This window comes from Colletotrichum truncatum (assembly GCF_014235925.2).
Source record: "Colletotrichum truncatum strain CMES1059 chromosome Unknown Contig_0006, whole genome shotgun sequence".
NCBI classification, from domain to species: Eukaryota; Fungi; Ascomycota; class Sordariomycetes; order Glomerellales; family Glomerellaceae; genus Colletotrichum; species Colletotrichum truncatum.
In genome coordinates this window covers 2,635,641-2,659,343 of record NW_027222403.1, presented here as the reverse complement: position 1 = coordinate 2,659,343, position 23,703 = coordinate 2,635,641, and the positions used below count along the sequence as shown (strand labels likewise).

The following is a 23,703-nucleotide window of genomic DNA, read 5'->3' as shown; positions in this document are numbered from 1 at the left end:
CATGACCGACACGAGGATGAAGCGCAATTTGGGATATAGCAAACTAAACCGAACTACAATGCAGATTATCGTCGACATACTTTATGGAATCCTACAACTACAAGAATCAGGTTCACCGCTGTTGCACAACATATCACAATAAGCAGTCAGTCTTTCAGTTCCAAAAGTCGCTAAGGATGATGTATCAAATAAACCGATGACCTCTAAATATCAAGAACAAGACGGAAACAGAACAGGCCGTAAACAAAGGTTGCTGCGCTCCAAACTACCAATGAGCTTTTCCCACACTGTACACGCAGCACAGCCTTTTGGAGGGGGGTTAATCATAGTCTAATCAACGACAACAAATCACCAACTTCGTGGATTGGCGGGAACAGCAGGAGACTGGGTGGTAGCCCTGGGACGCACAACCACCATTTCCATCCCCAATCAAGTTCCCGAAACCGACGACAATTCACAAGCGCCGTATAAGGGGCTCATTACGCGGCTGTGCAACCGCCATACGACACGTTTTGCACTGGATATTAATACCGACGAATGACTTTGGCGCTCGCTCAGAGGCATCAAGCAGGCTGCGGCTGACGCGACTGGGGCTATCCAGACGCCACCGATCCATCAACGTCCCGTAGGCAGAATCAGGATTGCAGAAGAGTTAAAAGTGCAAATTCGTTTCTAATATGGTTCTCCTTTTTGTTTCCGCGGCCTGTCATGGAGGGCAGTTCGCCGTCGACTCTCAATGAGATATCAGCCATGAGGAGCCTCATTCAGAGTTGCCAACTCAACCATCGCGTTCTCCAAACCTCCCAAACCAGAAAACAATGAGACTCTTCGGCCAGAGCGTCACCGGTTGGCGGGTTCCCGCTATCGCTGCCGTGATATTGGTTTGGACTATGACGGCGGTCCTTTGGGGTCTGCTCGTTTACTCTTTCGTCCGGGGCATACGCAGGACCGGGTCGGTGCAGGATCAGCCCGTGTTCTACTCCAACGACTGCGAACGGACGAGGGTGCTCCTTGTGTTCCTCCGATTTCTCATCAGCGCCCTTTCGACACTGGTGCTTGTGTCTTCGTACTATTTCATGCAGATACTGGTGGCCCCGACGCGGGAGGACATTGACAAAGCCCACGGCCGGTCTCAGTGGATGGATATAGGCGTCCCGTCCACGCGCAACTTGCGCTTCATCTCTTGTCGGAGATCGGTTTTGTGGTTACTTCTCGCCGTGATTTGGGTTCCGTTTCACCTCCTGTCCAACTCCTGTGTGTTCGGGATAGTCCCGGCGGTGCCCTGGGTGACCGTCCTCGCCACGGAATCCTTCGTGTCCGGAGGTGATTACTATCTCCCAGGCATAGGAATGGGTCCTCCGCGCGAGGACAAGCGCTTGCCGTACACGGAGAGGTTCAACATTTCCGTCCCTGAGGAAGTCAAGTATATCGCCGACAACGCAGCCAAATGGGAACGTCTCAGTGCGCGAGAATGCCTCCACGCATATGATGTATGGATAAACGTGCACAAGAGAAGGCACATGGTGGCCGTGGTTTCCATGACCAACGACGACGACGACGACGAAAAGGGGGGGTGGACCACGTCAGACAAGTCTCGGTCATGGGGCAAAGGCACATACAACGATACGGCCTATAGCGTTTGGTACGCGGGACACTGCGGCCTGTACGCCAACAATGAACGTACGCTTTGCGGCGGCCTCGCATATGGGTTGAACATCAGTCTGTGGGACGGTGACGGACCATACAACAACGTCTCGATCATCTCGGAAGATGCCAATAGCATGATGAGCCTGGTGGAACTGTGGCAGGGGAGCTGGATGGACAAGCTAGTCGACGAGCACGACAACTGGGTCATCCCCTGGCACGCAGTCACCGCACCCGGAGGCGCGACGTTGCTGAACGAGACGTTGACGGTGAGTTACTGTCTCTCTGAGCGCATCGAGGCCAACTGCAAGGCTAGGATCAACAACATGTTGTTCCTGGCAGTCGGTCTCGTCGCCTTGGGGAAAAGCGTCCTGTGCGCGGTCGTCATACGCCATCTGTGGGCGACGCAGCCGCTGGCTACCATCGGGGATGCCGTCGACTCTTTCATCCGGCAGCCGGACCCGACGACAAGGGGTATGTGCACGCTCGGTTGGCAGGACTTTTCAAAGAAGCGTCCCGGGAGACCGCGGAAGCCGTCCGCCAACGGTTGGGCTGCCGCGCCGCGGCGATGGAAGACGCAGAGGGCGCGATGGGGCGATTCGGTCTATCGCTCCGACTGGGCTGTAGCCTATATTCCCGGGATAGCAGGTTTCATCCTGGCTTGTCTGGCGCTGAAGTCGTTTGTCGAGGGAGTGTAAGTGATTCTCTGACATTTTCCTCTCCCACTCCCTTCTGGCTTTTCTCCAGAGATATGCTTGCTGATGCTTGGGGCACACAGCGGGGGATGGAAACTGGCATACTTCCAGAGCACTTTCGGACAGGACCCCCAAAACCCAGTCTTCATACTGAATTACCCCTCCGAAAAGCTCCGCAGATTCGTGTTAAGGCTGGCCTCGGACCGCACGGGGGTGCTCCTGCTCGTCCACTTCCCGCAGGTCGGGCTTGCCAGCATGGCCCTCTTCTTGAACGTCATCTACACCCGCATGCTCATGGCGCGGGAGTGGGCTTCGTACAGCGTCGGCCTCAAGACGCTGCGCGTCAGCGAGCCGAGAGGCAAGCAGCGGCGGACGCATTTCCTCGAGATCCCCTGGCGATACGCCGTCGCCGTCCAGGTGCTCGGGATCCTGGTCCGCTGGTTGTGCGCCAACGCCATGTATACTGTCAACGTTGAACGTAAGTCGACGCGATCTGGTTCGCTGGGCAAAGGCATCCCTGGCTAATCTTTCTTTCCCACCAAAGCACCCCAAGACGGCGTCGTGAACCGCTATGAAAACTTTCGCTACTTCAACATCCTCTTATCCTTCAGAGCGGCGCTGGGTACGGTAATTGCGTTTTTCATAATGATGGTTACCCCCCTTATCCTCGCGTGCTTTCGGCTCCCGGGAGAAGCTGTGATGGTCGGAAGCTGTTCCGCGGCCATATCGGCTGCCTGCCACGTCCTACGGCCGTGTTCTCCCCTGAAAGAAGAAACAGAACCAGCTGGCGCTGACTTCATATCCCGCTGGGATTCGAGCTCGACCCTTCTTGAACGGGAGGCAAGCGTTCTCATCTCCGCCACCGATGCGGAGGGCGGCGACGGAGGGAACGGCTGGAGAGGTAAGATGGCGGAGGGGAAACTGAGATGGGGGGGTTGTCTCTGGTAAAGGGGTGTTGGCGACGGAATACGATACCACTGCCGATGATTTGCTCGTCGTGGAGCATCTGGCGTTTGGAGGAGAAGGGAACAATGTGCAGAGTGTTAGAAATGGCGCATTTTATGCTGGTACCAGCGAATGGTATGACTTGAAAGATATTGGAGTGAGGGATGATTATGTTGAAAGCAATATTAGAACGGCGAACCTGTGACACGAGAAGCTAAAGTTGCAAAGAAAATCGCTTTTGAATTTTTGAACTGTTAAAAATCAAACTTCTATCCGGGGTTGCCCCTATTTAGTGATACCTTTCCACGCCCTACTTCTGCAAGGGCTGACCCATGCCTCCGTATGTAACCATCTTCGTGATCTGGTACTCCGAGATACCATACAGGGAGCCCTCCCTGCCGAAGCCAGACTCCTTGACACCTCCAAACGGCGCAGCGGGGTCCGAGATGAGACCCGTGTTGACGCCGACCATGCCCACTTCGAGGTGCTCCGCGACGCGGTGCACACGCTGGATATCGCGGGAGAAGAAGTAGCCCGCCAGTCCGACGTTGGTCGAGTTGGCCAGCCTGACGACCTCCTCCTCGGTCTCAAACGAGAACAGGCCCGCGACGGGGCCGAAGGTCTCCTCTTCGGCCATGGCCATGTCCTTGGTCATGCCGGTGATAACGGTGGGCTCGTAGAAGTTGGAGCCCAGGTTGGAGAGCTTGTGACCGCCGATGACGACCTTGCCGCCCTTCTTCTCGGCGTCGCGGATGTGGGCGTCGACCTTGTCGATGGCGCGGTCGTGAATGAGGGGACCATGGGTGATGCCCTGGTCGAAGCCATTTCCAACCTTAAACTCCTTGACCTTGGCGGCGAACTTCTCGGCGAACTCGTCATAGACGCCGCTCTGGATGTAGATGCGGTTGGCGCAGACGCACGTTTGTCCAGAAGAGCGGAACTTGGAGGCGATGGCGCCCGCGACGGCGGCGTCGATGTCGGCATCATCGAAGACAATAAAGGGCGCGTTGCCGCCCAGCTCGAGGGAGAGCTTCTTGAGGGTGCCGGAGCACTGCTTCATGAGAAGCTTGCCGACGTTGGTAGAGCCGGTGAAGGAGATCTTCTTGACGGTCGAAGAGGTGGTGAGGGCCTCGCCCACCTCGGGTGTGTTGTCGAGGGAGGTAATGACGTTGATGACGCCCTTCGGGATACCGGCGCGGTGGCCCAGCTCGGCGATGGCCAGGGAGGTGAAAGGGGTTTCGCCGGGGGCTTTGCAGACCACGGTGCAACCAGTCGCGAGGGCGGGGCCAATCTTTCGGGTGACCATGGCGGCGGGGAAGTTCCAGCTGCTTGGGTCAGTATAGATGGGCCAGGAGGGTTTGTGGAACATACGGGGTGATGAGACCGCAGACGCCGACAGGCTCCTTGATGGTCCACACACGGTTACCAGGAACAGACGAGGGAATGGTGTCGCCGTAGATACGGGGCGCCTCCTCGCTGAACCACTCGAAGAAGTTGGCGGCGTAAGTAACCTCACCCTTGGCGTCGGCCACGGGCTTGCCGTTCTCCCAGGTGATGAGGGTGGTGAGATCCTCGGCGTTCTCCATCATCAGGTCGTACCAGCGACGCAGTAGCTTGGAACGCTCACGACCGGTCTTGGTGCGGAAGGTTTCGAAGGCGGTGGCGGCGGCGGCGATGGCGGCGTCCGTATCGGCTTTTGTGAACTCGGGACATGTTCCGATCTTCTCGCCGGTGGCGGGGTCTGTCTAGGATTAGCTTCCGAAGCTATCTACATATCAATAGAAGGGAGTGGGCATAGCATACCAGTAACTGCAAAAGTCTTCCCCGACTTGGCCTTGATCCATTCACCGTTGACATAGCACACGTCCTGCTTGAGCAGCGACGGGTCTTTGAGCTGTGAGAGAGTGAGCAAGCTGTTGAGCTGAGGGAGCAGGGCTGCCACGGAAACAGTACCTTGGGGACCATGGTTGAAGCTGCTCGTAGAGAGTATGGAATAAACGGGGTCCGGACGGATCGTATTGAGTTTCTAACGACGAATCTTGACGCCGGAGCGAATGCTTTTTGTAATGTGATAGGCATGGTGGAGAGTCAAGGTAAAGTGGATGACGAGAGAGGCTCTAGTTCGCCGTTGCTAGTGCTGCGGAGATGGGATGCGGAGAGGTTTGTGTAGCCTATAGATGGGGTTCCCTTGGGTTCTGAAGGTGCTCAAACACCTCTAACCGATGGTAGAGGCTTTGAGGGTGGCAATTGGAGGTGTATGATGTGTTTCTGGTATCAATTGCACCGGTGAAGACGTCTGAATGGATAAGGTACTGTGAGAGATGAATGTTTGAGCGACAACGGAGAGAGCTATGCTGCAGGTTCCCTGTGACGTTCGATGACGTTCACCCCACATCAACCGGCCCGGTTGTGAAGACCGGCTCGGCATAAGAAAGCATTGTGTAGAGGAACGATAAGCTAAATGCCGGGGCTTGATAGCGGCGGGGCCACTAACAGATACCGCCACTACTCATCCCCCACCGGCGACTCAGCCAGCTCAAGAGAGCTTATTCCCTGAAATCTCCACCAGATCTCACTGAGCTCATGAGCATTGTTCATCAGTTCATCTTCAACAGACTTCTTTCATAAATACATATACAGTATGGACATAGATATCATATCTTGTTATTACATCTTGATTAAAGTTGATGCCCATAAGAAAAAACATACTTCTCAACCCCACAACAAGAACACGCCATCCATCATTCTAATGTCTCAATAATACAGCTCCAAGCTCCATGTGTTCATCTCATCTCATCTCATCTCAAAGCTCTTGAGACACCAATCAAATGATATCCTCGTATGACCTTTTACGGATTATCTCCCCTATCCACCATGTCTCGTCGTGCCACTTCTAAAGCCCCAGGCATCCTTACAGACCCAAGCCTTCAAGACCGTCGTATTGCCGCCCTCTCACGGTGATCTCGCCCCGTTTCTGATAACCTGGCCGACATGCATGCCGTCACACCCGCGGCGCCGATGTTCCTCTACCAGCTTCCTCCTGCACCCCGACAATGAAAAACCCACTTCGTCCCCGCGTTGCGACTCCGTCAACAACTATGCGGGGAAGCTTATTTGCTGCCTACTTAACTTCATTTCCCCCGACCTCATCATGTCCGCGCAGGAAACAATAAGGTCCGTGGCCTCGACCATGACTGACGAGCTCTGGTGTCTCTTCTCCGCCTTCATACCCGCCGTCAACATGGTGAAGTGGCCTCGGACCTTGCTCTCCGCCGCGGCCGTGGCGCCGGCTGCTATCCTTAACCCCGTCCCGGGGCCCGGAAGCGCCAGTCCCGTCTTTGACGCCTTTGTGAGCTACTCGCTCGAGTTTGCCTTCTTCCCAGATTTTGCAGGTATGCTCAAGACAGAAACGATGTACCGATTCGACAAGCTCACCTCATCCCAGGAAACAAATCTTCTCCAAATAAGTTCTCAGACAACCTACTTGTCAACCTGGGCAATCTCCAAGGCGTCCGTCCACACATCCGCGTGGGAGGAAACACGCAAGACTACGCCCTTTACGATGAATCCCTCCCGTACGCCGTCAACGGCACCTACGACTTTGACCGGTCCAGAGACTACCCGACCACCATCCACATCGGCCCTTCTTTCTTCGAGTCCTACAGCACGTTCCCAGACACCAAGTTCACGCACGGCTTCAACCTTGGCCTAGGCGCGAACCGCTCCGAAGGTTGGGAAACCCTGCTCGCCACGGTGCCGCTAGCCTGCAAGGCCATCGGCGTCGACAACCTCGACGTGTGGGAATACGGCAACGAGCCCGACCTCTTCTCCACCTCCGCCCAGGGCCCCGTCCGGCCTCCGTCGTGGGACGAAGCGGCGTACGTAAATCAATGGCTCAACGGCACGCGGGAAATCGCCTCCGTCCTCTCAAAAGCGTGCCCCGAGTTCCCCGCTCCCAAGTTCATGGCCCCCTCGAACGCCGGCACGGCCAACCACCTCCGTGCCCCGGCGCAATGGGCCGCCGGGCTGCGCAACGCCGACAACATCGCCCTGTTCTCCAGCCACAACTACATCAGCGGCGCCGAGAGCCCCGGGGTCACGCTGCAGGGCACCCTGATGAACCACACCCGCAGCGTGCAGTCGGTCCAGGCGCACGAGAGGGAATACGCCAACATCACGGCGCGCTTCGGCAACGTCCCGCCGCAGATCCTCGGCGAGCACAACTCGCTCTACAACCAGGGCAAGCCGGGCCTGTCCAACTCTTTCGGGGCCGCGCTCTGGGGCGTCGACTTCAACCTCTACGCCGCGTCCGTGGGTATCAGGCGGGTGCATCTGCATATGGGGACAGATTACAGGGTACGTCCGCCTACCTAACTTTCATCAACTGACATGGTCTTGCTACTAAACTGTGTTATGATTATAACAACAGTACGCGAGTTGGCAGCCCGTGAGCACGGAAACGACAACCGTGGGCACCAAAGCGCCGTACTACGGCAACATCGCCATCGCCGCCTTCCTCAACCCCGGCCTGTCGTCCGACGCGGTATCTGTCGCCCACGTCCCGCTTGCGGGGGACAACGAGAGGTCGTCGGCCTACGCGGCGTTCCAGGGCGACGACCTCGTCCGGCTGCTCGTCGTCAACCTGCAGGCGTACAACTCCACGCTCGGCGGCACGGGGACGAGCCCCGACCCCGACGCCCCCGTGCGCCCGCGTTTCCAGTACGCCTTTGCGGTGCCGTGGCAGGATGGCAAGGCGCGAGTGCAGCGGCTACATGCCGGCGGCAGCGACGCAATCTCGGGGATCACCTGGGATGGCTGGAGCTACAGCTACGAGCTCGAGGAGGGCAAGCCTGTGAGGCTTGACAATGTGACTGTTGGGGAGACTGTGGAGGTCAGGGACGGTCAGGTGCGGGTCGACGTGGCTGCGAGCGAGGCGGTGATTCTGAGCCGCGTGGTCGGATGTAGCAGGTGGTTCTAATTGATACACAATACGGTAAATAATTGAAGAAAATTGCGTATATGGTAATGGGCTGCGGCATGAAGGTTGACTGGTACCGGATATATCGCCGTGTGGCTTTACAAAATTAATCATCTGGATTGAATTCTTGGTACATATATATATGAAACTAGATACATAAATAAACGAGGTTGATCTTTTCTGTTTGAACACAGAACCCACATATGAGTGTAGGAATCAGCGAAGACCATTTAAATAGATCCAATAAGATGTAGCAAAAGAATAAAAAAGTCTATGACAACATTTGACAATACAATAGCCGCAACTTGATGCAACTCATCCACCCAAGACACTCAAGACATTCATTACTCATCCATCAGCAAACACCACCTTTCCAAGCTCTACCCTGAGAATCAACAAGCCCATAAGTCAATGGACTAACGGCACGTAACTGCGAATACCCGAGGTAAAAAGTCTCACAAATAGCGTAGTCTGTCTTCAAGGGCGTATCCTCAAAATAGCAGTAGACCGTAACCCCATTGAAAATGGCAATAAACACATTGTTCAAGACTCATATACCTACCTTCTTACAACTAGTACCCATAGCTTCGTGGGAGGGGACCAAATCAACAGCCATCACAAAACAGACAAGCAGTTAAAATTTGAATGATAAAACACATGACTGAGTGGGTGGACTTGGCAACGACACCGCAGCACAACATCCCAAGAGAGCATTCACTACAAACCGAGAAATCCCAACCTTGACACTCAATATAGTACACTTCACGCCGCCGAATCATCGTCCTAGCCAGTCTAGTATACACTCATCAAGATCCTCGCGTATCGAAGCACGACGGAAAGTGGGAGAAAAAAAAAAAGTCTGCGCCGTAAACCTATACTTGATCACCTGTCACATCGTACATACACACTCATGATCACGCAGCAGCCAGATCCACATCAAAGCTCACAAATATACTCAAGTTTGAGTTGATATCATTGACGCAGACATATAATCCGCTAATATACATGAGATTCATCACTCCTATGTAATCCCATACTAACCCCGTTTTGCCAGAGGCACATCCCGCAAGACCACCCGCTGGTATCATAACCCGAAGCGGTGAGATGTAATATAAAAAAAGAAAAATAGTGTAGTAGTAATGATGCTATAAATTCCACGCCAGCACCTCCATTAACAATCAAATGATATACCTCCCATGTCGTCACGCTCTCAATTCAGCCATACTGTTGCCTCAAAGGCAACTTGCGATCTAGGGTATGGAAAGCCATCGTGCGTGGAGTATACGGCACGACCCTTGGCGTCGCGGGGCCCTTCATGTTGTGTAGCTCCCATTCTCTCTCCTTGGGATCGACGGGTGAGCTGTTCGAGTCGGACCCGGCGGCGCCCTCCTCCTCGTCGTCCATCTTGTCCCACTTGTTCGGCAGACACACGTACACGGCGATGCCGAGGCTCGCGATGAAGATGGCGAGCATGTACACGGTGGCAGCAAACGTGCCCTTGGCGAGCTGACACGACTTCTCGGCCTTGAAGGGCCGGCCGAGCGAGCACGGCTTGCTGATGTACCATGCAATGCTGCTCGGGTACCGCGGGTCCGCGTGGTCGGGACCCATCTGGCCGTACACGGAGACGGTGTACATGGCGACCATACAGACGTTGATGATGACGGCGAGGAGGGGGAACCAGAACTTCATGATGAAGCACACAAGCTTCGTGAGCAAGAGGAAGAGTGTTATTACGGAGAGAGCAACATTGAAGTCGGTTAGACTGCGGCTAGTTAGTGGCCTGTTGACGATGCTGACGGAGATGGTAGAAAGACTCACGTCCGCGTCCATACAAGAGGAATCTTGGGCAACGGCTCAAAGTTCGCATAGGCGTAGAGGATAATGTTGGGGCTCGAGTTGAAGCCGTAGGCGTGGCCGACTTCCCACAGCTTGGTTCGATATAGATCCGGCTGGGCAATGCCGAAGAGGACGAGCACAGTGATGAGCCCGGCCAGCTCTAGAGGAAAGATGGCCCACATGTATGGCCTGAGAAGCCATCTCCTCTGGAGAATCTTATACGCCATTTCTGGTGTGTTGAATTATTCCAAGATTCGAAAACTGTAGAATTCCTGACTCCACAGTCGCCTTGTTCTCTCTTTTCTCGACAAAACTCGACTCTCGGTTTCTCACTCCTCCGGTATTGAAAGGGGCGGTGCTGTTATTCTGATTTCGCTCGAGACGCAGTTGTCGCCGAAGCAAACAGTTGGAGGATTTCACATCGGCCAAGCACCAGCACTCGACCTGGGGTATCAAAGAGTCAATTCAACCACCTCATCAGCTTGTCGTCCTCGTTTTCATTTGGTCGCGATCTTCAGAGACGGGAGAAGAGGAGAGGAGAAGGGCCGCCCCAGCCCGGTTTGGGGGGCAGGGTGGCAGTTTAAGGGCCCATCCATCACTTGCAGATTTCACCAGTTCCCGTTGCAATGCTCCCTCCTTTCCCCCCAGAGCTCGCCCATTCACCATTCGTCGTTGAGGGGGGCGAGACGGTGGGCGGCGGTGGTCGGGTCAGCTTAGGGTCGCGGCATTGGACGGCTGCTGCATGTGCCGTGGTTGACAATCACAGCGGCGGTGCCCAATGAGGAACGGAGTAGAGGAGAGCTGCTAAGCGCCGAGCTGGAGAGGGGCCGTCGATTGGTCGGGCCCCGGACAGAACAGCCAATGGGAATGGCGATACGCAACTGTTGCGCACAATACCCGCTGGGAAACAGGACAGAACACTACAGGGGTGGTCAATTGGGCGGGATAGATGGCTGGGGGCCGTTATTCGGCTGAAGCTGTGGCCCGAGGGACAGGAGGCTAAGATCAGCTTTCGTGCGATGCTGGTGCGATGAGACTGGGGACGCCGCAGAGAATCAAGGATGAATCGGCGTGATTGTCTGCATCGATGCACTGTGATGACCGCTAAACTTTCCAGAAACTGAAATGTCAACGTGATGCTGTTGGTTCCCCTGAGCATCGGCGCTTGCTGCAAAGTGGTCTCGCGATTTATGGATCTGATAAAGCGGGCCGGCGGTTGACGGCCTGCCAACCGGCATATTGGCAACAAGCGGGAACACCCATGGACCAGGACGTCTAGACACGAGCGGCGAACACACGGGACGGGGACTGCTAACCGGACACCGAGAACCTGAAGTTTGCAGCCATGATGCTGCCAAACCTTCACTTATTATGACAAGCTTCCCTTGTGGTGTCTGGAAGTAAGTTTGGATGGATGTCTGTAGAAGGCCACGCTATCGGAAATCCCACACTCGTGAGCTTACTAGTAGGTGAGCGACGATCCGATCTGCTGGTAATAGCCGAAAGACGATCGCCCAAGATATTAATAGAGAACCTACTTGACTGCCACCTCGAATGAATTAAACCCACGTCGTGCGTACCACCCAGCAAGTGCGTGTTCTCTGCGTGGGTGAATGCCATTACGACGAACTGAAGTGTTCTTAATTTGGCACCAACTACGACGTACCATATTAGTAGCTGTAGCAGAGCCATCAGACGAACCCATTAATTAGACTGGCTCAAGTCCGCGCCGGTCGTGCACGATTTGAAGTGCTTGTTCTTGCAGCCCCAGAGACGGCGTGACCCCTTGCGCATCACTGAAATGCCGTCGCAACACTTGGGTCAGCCGCACACTCGACCATTACAGCTGAGTGAGATTCCGCGAATGCTCAGACAACACCAAAGGCGCCTCATGGCTGAAACGGAAATTGAGATTCCCATGCTGAGAGCGAGGAATGAAGAACCAAGGCCGCATCGAGATCTACTTGAACAAAGGATTAGACAGGAATGGTATTTCCTGACTGCCTGTGAATGACTCCCTACCATCAAAGGGGGACCATCTGCGCTCTGCCATAAACCTGCGAGTGAGAGAAAGAGGCTGTTCCATTCTAACGGGGACATAGGGCTGATTCCATGCATCTGACAATAGCAAGAGTCCACATTGGCACTGGCTCGCTCAAGGCGGCATAATGATCACTGGTGGGTACAGACGGCGTGTTACTCTTGGTCTAGTACGGTAGGAGGCGGTATGACGAAAGGGGCTTCAACCCTCTAGTTTCTCTTGGTAATGCTATATCGAACCTACGGTTTATTGTCCGGTAGGTGTCGTGTGCAATGGAGCACTTGGTCGGATTGTTGACAGGGGCTCAAGCATGCGTGCCAGGCGGGTATTGGTGATTGGATCTCGTAATTGAGTCGACCGGGGCGACTCGTCCGGAGAACAGACCAACAGTTTTCATTCTTCTCTGGCTGGCACGACGCAGACTTCCGGAGCGGAGGCCGATGTGGCATTTGAGACGGTTGTAGCACCTCCTCGTCAGGCATTCTTCGTAGTTGGACATAATCTATTGAATGGAAGACATGGACAACAGCTTATCCATATGTGCAATCACCTAATCTCTTCATGGTTAAGGCGGGAGGACTTCCGAATTCGCCCGTGAAACGACTTGTAAGCGCAGAATGTGTCCCATCCCTCTACCGAAAAGGGCATATCAAGGCTGTTTGGCTGGCCTTTTAAATTTTGAACTGTCTTTCGCCGGGTTTGTTGAGTCTCCCCAGGTCCGAGGTGAGACTTTGGGGGCTGCCTGACGTCGACGTCACCTTTACGCTAGCCGGGATGAAACGGCATGTCAGTCGCTCTTTGAGGGCAGACTGAGGATTTGCGCTGCTCTCTTTCTGCGCCCTCCAAGCATCCCTCTCGAGGAGGCATGGCTCACAGAGGGGTCTCAGTCAACATGCAACCGTCAGTGTACTAGAATGTGTGCTTTTGGATGAAAATGGAGCTAGCCAGACTGGGTCATGCCTGGTTGGCCAAGTCCCGAGCCGTCCGGCTGTTCGGTTGCTTAGGTGGGTGGTGTTAGTGGTAGCTGGCTAGTTTGTCCGCACGGGGGCTGGACAGCCACATCCTGTCGACCTGACTTGTGCCTAAATCCATGGACAACGCGTGAAGATTGACCAGAACTCCAAACGTCGTTCAGCGGGCATCGAAACGCCAGAGGAGGCGAGGGAGCTGCTCCTTGTCACCTTGCGCTCTGTGAATGGGGGTGATTTCTGTTGATCATGGATAGAGAGGCGACATGTCTTGTTCCTCCTCGCGACAGCCGGCACTAGAGACAGTCAGAGACGGCGTGGCACTGGATACTGTACGGGCTGCTGTCCCCCGCCAGGGCATCTTTAGAAAAAGGCATAAGGAATTCTGAACTAGAAGTCCTGACTGAATGCAACAAGATCCGGGTCCTTAGTGCCGGGATGCAAAGACTTCCGTCTGTTAATGCAACGCTATCGCTAGACGCTTGCTCGAGTAGGTGCAAGCTTCATAACCTGCTAGTGTCAAAATGATAATTAAAATAAAGAGATCGAATCTTGATCTGTAATGGCATCAAAAAAATAAAGAAAGGGACCAACATTTGACCAGACTCACGTAGGACATATCGGGAAAGAGGAAATCGTGATGGAAGGGGGGCAAAGGGCAACCGGCAGCAGGCTCAACTGACAGGCGTCTACTACCGGAATGGGACCAATAACACGGGGCTTTCTGGCAGGTGACGATCACCGATCGGCGATCTAGAAGTGGGGGCGACCGCGGTCTAGAACGCGCCAGTGCGAGACCGACAAGGGGTATTCAGACTCCAGACTAAGACAAGGCCCCATGCTTGTGCCTCCCCCCCTTCTTCGGGGGTTTCTGGATGGGATATGCTTTGGCTTTTCTGTTTCCCATCCCATTAATCCACGGAAATCCAATCTCGACTAAACTTGTTGCTACTGCCGTCGATGAGTGCAAATCAGTTGGCGTCTATGGAATGACGGGCTGTTGCCGCTGTGCGATGTCTGGTTAGAAGGATAATATCGACTGTTTCTTTCGTCATTCTGGTACTTTTCCCTGTGTACTCCGTACCTTTTATCTTAGTAGGCCGCACAAAGTGACCTGGCCATGATATGTGATTGATACATATGGTACATGGTCGTACAACACAACACACACACACACACACACACAACAACATCAGACGTCTTGCGTTGGGCATCGGTGAGAGCATCGGCTAGGAACATCACTACCTTTTTCTTGGACTTTTATTCTATTTTAGACTTACAAGACCCTCGCTGTCTACCCAACAAGTACAAATGCAGCCTCCCGATGTCACTAGGGCATGCATCCCTGGGCGAGTCGCGGCAAAGATACCAGAATGGCCAACAAGAGAGTCAATTGGAGGTGTATGGTCTTTGCTTTTTGTCACTGGTTTCCCGTTTTTTTTTTTTTTTTTTCGTGGTGCTCCCAAATGACTCAATAGGCCGCTTCCGTTTTGAATACATTCCTGGATATGGGAACAGAGACACAGAGGCGATGCGACCCGTTGCATGCAAAGGCTATTTCACATTGGTTTCCAGGTGAGCCACCACACTACGCACTACACACTACACATACAATGCCAGACCAAATTCTGAGGTACCTATCTATTTTTCCACAAGACATTTCACCTCCTCCTTCCCACCACAGTGACCTGTAATGCCGCCACTATTACTATCTTCTACAAAAAAAAAGGGAAGAGAAACAAGAGCGAGAAGGCACAAGAAGACTATTCGCCGCTGGTGCAACGTAGCCTTGAAGCATTTTACTACCAACTCAGGTTACTCGGTCACTCAGTTCCTTATCCCCATGTGTTGGATGTCATTCAAATGTCGCGGCTCCAGCCAATAGCCACCGCAGGCTTCGGTGTGAATATCACTCTTCGCCTTAATCCTCGTCTCCTTACCCAGCAAGGCAGTGATCACCAGGACGAAAGGGACCAGGTACCTCGTGTATGGGTGACACCCAGTTTGCCAGGTCACACAGCTCCAGTCAAACCGCATTTTGCGGATTTCGGACAGGATGCCGGCACATATTGATTGGCTGCTTCTTCCCTTGACAGAACCGTGTAGTTAAGTAGGGGTTCACTGGAGCCACCATTACGTTGTCGCATAAGTTACTAGACCCAAGATGAAGACTGACGGGGATGCGGCAGGTGCGCGAGAGTAGATGGATTCTTCTAGGAGATTCTCATGCCCTAGGGTACTAACGCGACGTATGAAGCATGATGCCAGCCCTGGGGAACTAGGGGAGAGAGGGCAGGGGCCAAGGGGAAAGGGGGGTTCTTGCTTGGCTGCCACTGTTCTACCTGCGTTTTTCACCAGAAATGCGAGGAGCTTACGGTGGTGGTACAGAGCGAATCTGACTTTACCGTCAATGTTCAAACTAAGCCACTTGGGCTAAGCAGCGGGAAAGAGGCACGATGAATAGATGGCAGCACGAGGCCGCCCGAGAGCGCCACGAGGCACGGACCGCCGTGTGCTGCCTCAAAATCCAATCCTCTAGACGGTAGCTAATGGTATATACACGCCCCTTTGATTTTCCCTTTTTCCCTTTTCTTTCTCCATCTCCCTTTCACAGCTTACACTTGGCGGCAAATAAAGTTTCCGCGCGGCATTAGTGTATAGATGGTACATGGCACAGTCGGTCGTTTGGTCGTTTTCTATTCTGTAGTGCCTCGTTTCTAGTGGTGTTTGTCATTCGACCGGACTAAAGTCCACTCGCTTGGAACAGAAGCGGGACCCACAGATGAGGAAGCAAAAAGACCAGATGTGATTGGGCAGAAGCTGGGACTTGGCATCATAAATGGAGATCCGAGGCACTGGCTGGCTGGACCTGGGCCTGTTTGGTTACGAAGCCTGCAGATGGGATGTCCCCGCCCGCGCGGAGGAAAAGGAAAGTAGGGAAGAAAGAAAAAAAAGATGAGGAAAAAGGAAAAAAAAAAGATGATGACGAGTAAGGGGAAGCATCGGTATCATTCCCCGCTGCATTGTGCAGATTCGCCTAGCAACCGGATCACTAGGTTTGCCTGACATCTGGAGACGTCAGAAGAGATGGGATGTATATCGTAATAGTGCGGGATGAGAAGTAACAGCAACTGCACCAGCAAAAGTATCAAAGCACTGCTCGGCGCCCGAACAAGCCCAAGAGATTCCAGACCCGGGTCCAAATACCACGCTGCCATCTGCCACCCCAGGTGCCCAGCTGTGTCCCCCTGCAATCCGCCCCCCAAATCGCTAGCTTGTGGCCCGAAACCCGGTCACCTCCCATCCTGGCCTAGCATCAGTGCGGTACGAACACTAATACTATGTCGTACTGGTAAGCTGTTGAGGTACTCCGTAATTGTGTAGCCGGCCTGCCAATACAGCATGGCACAAAGTAGCACAGAGAACGAAGGCGCTCTCTTTTGCTCTTCTTCGCTCTACTCCTCCTGCTCTCATTCTCATAGATGCATATCGGCTCAAACACTCTCGTGCTTACACATTTCGTTAGACTACTTACTAACAAAACAAGACTTATCATTCTTGCTGATGTTTCCGTCGGTGGCAGGTAGGCAGGGGCCACCTAGCTTGAGAACCTTGCGTTCCATGTATCCCATGTAGCCTGGCCTTTTTCTACAATACGTCGCTGCGGGGAGGTAACGGAGTGGCAAGTACATGGTAAAGACAGCTGGCAATGAATAACGATAGATAAAAGAACTAAACGTAAAATAAAGATAATGAAAATAAGGAACAACCCAACGGCAACCGAAGCGGGAAATAAAGGGAAGGAAGGAATTGAAGGAAGGGAAGAGCGCGCTGCACACCCACACCTTGCCACTTTCCCACCTTTCACCTGCCCTTGCCTGTACATAATAGTAATGCCAATGTATCAATGACTAGACCTTTGCTCCTTCCACGGCCACGCACACAGTCACTCTCTTACATACATAGCAGCAGGTACACAGCTTGGAGCACACACGCATTACATACTTTAGTCCACCACCGTCGCGGCTGCCTTTTTAACGTAGTACTATAGTAAGGAGCTTCCTGCCTGCTTCTCCCACCCCAGACCTTGCTGCTCCTGCCTTCCCTGTCTTCCCTGCCATCGCCGTACCTTAGCACCAATTTGCCTGAACAGACCACGGGCAGACCCAAACAAGACCAAGCCAGTCCAGACCGGACCACATCAGATCAGCCAAAGCAGCAGATTCCCAGCCCAAAGAAGCTGACGACCAAAGAAAAGAGAGCGAAGGAAAAAAAAAAAAATCTAGGTCGACCGTAGCCGAGCCAGACACTAATACGACGCTCCCCTTGGCTTGGCTCCTCTCTTCATACACTGAGATCCCCGATTTCACATACTGCGTCTCGATTTCTCTTCCCCGATCCACGTCCATCCATCTATCCACAACTCCACGACAACGAACAAGACCAAACACGACAGAGAGAGTCACCAGATAGAGCACACCCCTATGCCGCCTTGTTCTCACCTGCAGAAGTCCATCCTATCCCAGCCCCTAACTCACCCGCGCACACCTACACCTGCGTTTGGCTATCTGCCTGACCATATCGCGTGTTCCACTGAGCGCACCCCTACGACAAGCCCTCTCTCACTCACAGAGGAGAGCAGAGGCGGAAGAAACGACCCCGGGAGACCGACACAACTTGAGGTGAAGCTGAAGCGTTTTCAAAATAGGACACTCACTAGTAGTACTGAGCGTATCACTGGCACCAGCCAGTAACAACAACAACAACAACACCCAACACCACCGCTGCCTGCAGCACCCGGCGCAACAAACGCCCAACATAGCATTACGCCGTGCAGCATCGCGCACTTCTGGTATCGCATTACACCCTATTCCTTTTCATTATTGCTGCTGCTGCTACTACTGCTGCCGCCGCTGCCAAACATCCACCCCAAGTGCCCACGTTGTCCACTACACCTCGTGTGTGGTGTTGACCGGAAGCTCGACAGACTGGATTGGGATCATTTTCATATTGGTAATTTTTTTTTTTTTCCTCTATAGTTTCTTTCCTATCCCCTTCGCCTTGCGCTGTATCTATTGCCTCCTCCCTGCCACTTCTCATCCCTCCCGCTGCGACTGTTGGCTTCCGGGTGTTGCGGCTCCCAACTTTAGCAGTCTTTGCTTTGCAGCTCTGATTCGGCCAGCCCAGCCCACACTACTCTCCTTCTTCCCCAGGGTGCTGCAATACCTACCTACCTATCCACCCCCCCCCCCCCCCCCCCCCCCCCCCCCCAGTCCCAGTCGTTGTATCCCCTTGAAGCCTGCCTGTCCTGGTAAACCCTAGCCAGCCAGGCCTCCTTCCATCCCATCTTTTCTGTTGCAGGCCATTCCCTTTCCACTCCATGGCCCGAGAGAAGGCCCTTTGAAGACTTCCTCATTCAACCGCCGCACTCCGCCTCCACTCAGGTAGGGCAAGTCTGGCCAGTTGCAGGTGATAGAGGTGGAAAAACAGAGAGGGAAGGTGAGAGGGAATAGTACCACATACAGTAGTAGTAGGGCATCTTTCTCTCGAGCATGCTGTACTCGCGCACACCCCCTCGCCCCCCCCCCCCCCTTCTGCACTTTACCGCTAATTCCTACCGCTCTCGCTACCACTTCCTCCCCTCCCTAACAGCCCACTATACCACCGCCGCACATCTCCACCTCCACCTTTCCCTCGGTGCCTGTGGCCTGCTAAGCTCGCTGCACCTGTGCCCGCCTCGCGTCTGTGCTCCCCTCGTGCCTTTCCGCCTCTGCTCTGGCCTATCTCTGCCTCATTCTCCCCCGTCTCCGCTGTCGCTAAAACGAACATTTTAGTTTGGGCAGGGGAAGAGTACCATACGCTGAGAGTAGCCACGAGACGAAAATTTCTAGTCCGGTCCGACTCTTTCGGCCGCTCATTCTCTCCCCTTCTTCCTGCGCATTCATGCCGAAGGGCGACGACCGTTTTCCTCAACCCGCCATACACCTGCTTGCCCCCTCGTCCTCTCCGACGATCCGACCCCATTGTGCTACCGGACAACTCTCTCTTGCCCCGACGACTGCGACAACCACGGCGACGACGACCTCGAAAACGAAGGCGCCGAACATTTTTGCTCCCGCCGCCGCCGCCTTTTCCAAACCCGTGGCTCCTGCCTTTGCCTTCTCCGCCGGCTCGAACGTCAATTTCTTCCAGGGCCCGGGTACCCAGTCCTTCGCCAACCCTCGCTACCTCCCCGCCTCGCCGCCCCCGACAACAAACATATACACGCCGGAGGGGCCATGGACAACTCCCGACATTAGTCGGTATGGTTTGACATATAGCGCTACAGCTTGCGAGAATCCCTTTGACGCCGTCTCCAAGTCCCTCTTGACGCCCACGTCCGATCCCACGTCTCCCGTCACAAGCTCCCCCCCAGCACCACAATCGCGCCCGCGCTTGACAAGGCCGTTGACCCTGCCGGGGAAGCGTCAGCCAGATGAAGAGACGGCCCAGATCCAGGTACACTCGTCGCCGCTGAAGAAACCGCGTACCCGCCTAGCTCCTCCGAAAAGCATCGACTTACCCAAGGCACCCTTCCCATCAGCCATATTTGCGAGACAGAACCAAAGCGTCACCTCCCCCCTGTTCTTTTCTTCCTCCTCCACCAGGAGACAGATGCCCCCTCGCCCAAACCCTCTACCCCCCTCCGACGCTGCCGCTGTCCTGCTGGCTCGTCTGAGGGAGGATGCCGATGGAATCCACACCGTTCGTCTGCCCCGCGGCACCATTAACACACAAAGCCCGGCCCGGTCTGGTAGCACCCCCGGGAGCAGTAGCTTGTCGTCCTCCGCAGAAGCGACGTTAAACTCGTCGCGGAGTCCCAACAGCCAATCCGTCCCTCCCGGATTGCAAATACTACGGGGAATCGGCGTCGTCGAGCTTCTCGAGCAGGATGAGCGCCCTACATTCATTATAGACCTGGCGAATCCGGTCAACACGCTGAGATCCGCCCTCCACCTGCTCTATGCTAACGCGGCTCTTCGAGCGTCTGTTGGCGTTTTGGAGTTGCTCTCAGTGGAAGGTGAAGAGGCCGCCAAGAACCCCCAATATACTCATTTCAAAGCTTGGGTCATGAGCTTTGTCAAGAACCAGGAATCAATGGATGTCTGTCTTCCCTCGCACAGTTATGGCGGCATCACCTGGACCTGCTCAACCCTGCGCAAACGCTTTCGATTCGTCAGCGGTAACTTGAGTGCCGTGTCGACGGCGCCTGATTCACCCGGTCCGCTCGCTGAAGAGGCGGCCGTCCTTGAGCAGCGGAGTAGAGGCCCAACTCCGCCACAATCCAACAACGTCCAGATGGATGACGAGCCCGACTATTTCGGCGACATCGCCTCCGAATCACACGAGTTGGACGACGCACAAACCGGCGATGACTGTGTGATGGTCGATGATGGCGAGAGGCACCATACCGACGAGTTCACCCAGCAAGTATTTCAAGCTGCCTTTATGAAACCGTCCTTTGATTGGACACGTATACAAATTACACCCGACCTGAACAAACACATCCTTTTCTGCCGGAATACTGACTGGGCTTCTACACCGCTCGGTCCTATCGAGCACTGGGGTGCCGACTTGAGGGCTATGGCGAATATGGTCATGGGCAGCCCCCACCCCGCAGCCATGTACTGGGGCGTCGAGAATATCATCATTTACAATGAAGCGTACGTTGAACTCGCCGGTCAGAAGCACCCTAACCTCATGGGTATGCGGTACAAGGACGGCTGGTCCGAAATATGGAACGACCTCGAGAGTGTGGTCAGTAGCGCCTGGGATAATGGCCAGTCAGTTATGAAGAACGACAATCAGCTCTTCATCATACGACACGGATTTTTGGAAGAGACCTTCTTCTCTTGGTCCATCATCCCACTGCTAGGCTCTGATGGCCAGGTTGTGGGACTCTACAACCCGGCTTTTGAAAACACCCGCCGCAAGGTCAACGAACGCCGCATGTTGACACTGCGGGAAGTTGGTGAGAAGACGGCTGCCGCTAAAGACGTTCGGAGCTTTTGGCCAAGAGTCAAGGAAGGTCTCGAATTCAATGACTGGGACGTACCATTTGCCCTCATTTACTCTGTGAAAGAGGATAACGAGAGTGAAGTATCTTCTATGCACTCCGGGAGCATCGCACACCCACCCCTTTTGCAACTGGAAGGCACGTTGGGCGTACCTGATGGGCACTCAACAGCTCTCACGCACCTCGACCTTAAAACCTCAGATGAAGGCTTTGCGCCTTATATGCGCCAGTCCATGACCATGCAAGGAGCACCCATCGTTCTCTCAGCGGAGTCTGGTAATCTGCCAAGCAAGCTGCTCGAGGGACTTGAGTGGAGAGGCTTCGGGGACCCATCCAAGACGATCGTTATCCTGCCTGTTCATCCTACCACGGCTGGTGAGTCTGTGGTGGGCTTCATTGTCTTGGGCACCAACCCTCGTCGGCCGTATGACGATGACTACCAGCTCTTCATTCACCTCTTGTCCAGACAACTGGCAACGTCGATGGCGTCGGTCGTGTTATTTGAGGAAGAGATCAAGAGGGGCCAGAGGGCTGCGCGCTTGGCCGCACTGGATCGCCAAGAACTGCAGATGGAACTATACCTCAGAACACAAGAGGCAGTGGAGAGCGAATACAAATTCACGCGAATGGCCGAGTTCGCACCGGTTGGTATCTTCATTGCTAACGACAAGGGCGACATTAATTTCGCCAACGACATGTGGTGGCAAATCTCGCGGCATCCACGGACGGAGGATAGCGTCAACACCTGGATGCAGAGTGTGAAGGATGAAGATCGCCCGAATGTTGAGCGTTCTTGGAAGAAGCTCATTGAAGATAAGGAGGCCATCACCATCGAGTTCCGTTTCAAGTGCAGCCGTCAGAACGGAGTCATAACTATCGACACCTGGGTTCTGCTGAGCGCGTTCCCGGAACAGACCGAGGACGGTAACTTGAAGAGCATCTTTGGCTGCATCACAGACATCTCGCCCCAAAAGTGGGCCGAGGATTTCCAGAAACAGCGCAGGGAAGAAGCGGTCGAGCTCAAGCGACAGCAAGAGAACTTTATCGACATAACCAGCCACGAGATGCGCAATCCCCTCAGCGCGGTTCTTCAATGCGCAGATGAAATCGTCAACAGCATTACCGATTTCCGCGCACAGCAGAACAACGACGAGGAGCTGGGGACGCTGTTGGATAATTGTACCGAAGCCGCCAACACCATCAATCTTTGCGCGAGCCACCAGAAGCGTATCGTGGACGACGTGCTCACCCTCTCGAAACTCGATTCCCAGCTGTTGTTAGTCACGCCGGTCGATTCGCACCCTGTGACTATCGTGCGGCACGTTATAAAGATGTTCGAGTCGGAGCTAAACACGCACGACATCCGTCTAGAGTTCTCGATTGAGCAGGCATACCTTAACCACGCTGTCGACTGGGTTAGACTAGATCCGTCGAGACTAAGACAAGTCTTGATCAACCTCATGACCAACGCCATCAAGTTTACCCAAGGTCGCGAGAGGCGCGAGATCACAATGAGGATGAGCGCTTCAAAAGATATTAGCGAAGTAACCGGAAAGGGCGTCTCATTCTTCCCCAGTCGCAAGGAAGATGTCCGAGCCCTGACACAGGAGAAGGATTGGGGCAATGGAGAGGAAATCAATCTTCACTTTTCTGTCCAAGATACGGGACCGGGTTTGCGTGAGGATGAGAAAAAGCTGCTCTTCCAAAGGTTTTCGCAAGCCTCGCCACGTACTCATGTACAATATGGCGGCTCAGGTCTTGGTCTCTTCATATCAAGGATGCTTGCGGAGTTGCAAGGCGGCCAGATTGGCGTCATCTCAGAAAAGGGTATCGGCAGCACCTTTGCATTCTACGTTAAATGCCGGAAAACGCCAGCCCCCAGTTCAGAATCGGCAACGCTCTGCGCTCTCAATCTCGCAAGACCCGCGAAAGCCCTGCCGACCTCTTCCCCGTCGACTCCACCTCCTACCACCCTGCCGCGGCGAACTTCGTACCGGAAGCCGCAGCCTGACGGCCCCGCACCTTTGGATGTGTTGATCGTGGAAGACAACATTGTCAATCAAAGAGTTCTCCAGAAACAACTCAAGAACTGCGGCAACAACACTCATGTTGCGAACCACGGTGGCGAGGCTCTCGATCAGCTGAAGAAATCTCGTTTCTGGTCCGGAAAGGAGGCGGAAGGTTTCGACCTGAGCGTAATTCTCATGGACCTCGAGATGCCTGTTATGGACGGAATGACATGCGCGAGGCGTATCCGCGAGTTAGAAAGAGAAGGCACTCTCATCTCACACATTCCCATCATCGCCGTTACGGCTTACGCGCGACCCGAGCAAATTGCAAGCGCAAAAGCCGCTGGCATCGTAAGTAACGACTATAAGTATCATATATACAACATTTGGCTGACATTGCACCACAGGATGATGTGATTTCGAAGCCCTTCAGGATACCGGACTTGATACCCAAGATTGAGGAGTTGGTTGCGAAATACAACACTTTAACTACTGCAGACTCAGTGGCCTCGGCATAAGCGGCAAGAG

General features: G+C 54.1%; 5 protein-coding genes across 5 annotated transcripts; 3 read left to right on the top strand and 2 right to left on the bottom strand.

The window, feature by feature from the left end:
• Positions 1–818: 818 nt before the first annotated feature.
• On the top strand, positions 819–3,489 carry CTRU02_209999 (uncharacterized protein; the record flags this gene model as incomplete). The annotated part of the gene is made up of 4 exons (XM_036720818.2): positions 819–2,338; positions 2,423–2,817; positions 2,884–3,240; positions 3,290–3,489. The coding sequence occupies 4 exons, from the start codon at positions 819–821 to the stop codon at positions 3,487–3,489; spliced, it is 2,472 nt and encodes an 823-aa protein (XP_036587658.2).
• Positions 3,490–3,594: 105 nt separating this feature from the next.
• Positions 3,595–4,653, bottom strand: CTRU02_209998 (succinate-semialdehyde dehydrogenase; the record flags this gene model as incomplete). The annotated part of the gene is made up of 1 exon (XM_036720817.1): positions 3,595–4,653. One exon carries the CDS (start codon positions 4,651–4,653, stop codon positions 3,595–3,597), a length of 1,059 nt encoding a protein of 352 aa, XP_036587657.1.
• A 1,626-nt stretch (positions 4,654–6,279) lies between these two features.
• Positions 6,280–7,658, top strand: CTRU02_209997 (glycoside hydrolase family 79 protein; the record flags this gene model as incomplete). Its single annotated transcript, XM_036720816.1, has 2 exons — positions 6,280–6,676; positions 6,730–7,658. 2 exons carry the CDS (start codon positions 6,280–6,282, stop codon positions 7,656–7,658), a joined length of 1,326 nt encoding a protein of 441 aa, XP_036587656.1.
• Positions 7,659–9,477: 1,819 nt separating this feature from the next.
• On the bottom strand, positions 9,478–10,328 carry CTRU02_209996 (uncharacterized protein; the record flags this gene model as incomplete). The annotated part of the gene is made up of 2 exons (XM_036720815.1): positions 9,478–10,027; positions 10,084–10,328. The coding sequence occupies 2 exons, from the start codon at positions 10,326–10,328 to the stop codon at positions 9,478–9,480; spliced, it is 795 nt and encodes a 264-aa protein (XP_036587655.1).
• An 8,725-nt stretch (positions 10,329–19,053) lies between these two features.
• Positions 19,054–23,693, top strand: CTRU02_209995 (histidine kinase hhk13p; the record flags this gene model as incomplete). The annotated part of the gene is made up of 2 exons (XM_036720814.1): positions 19,054–23,526; positions 23,583–23,693. The coding sequence occupies 2 exons, from the start codon at positions 19,054–19,056 to the stop codon at positions 23,691–23,693; spliced, it is 4,584 nt and encodes a 1,527-aa protein (XP_036587654.1).
• Between the last annotated feature and the right edge of the window lie 10 nt (positions 23,694–23,703).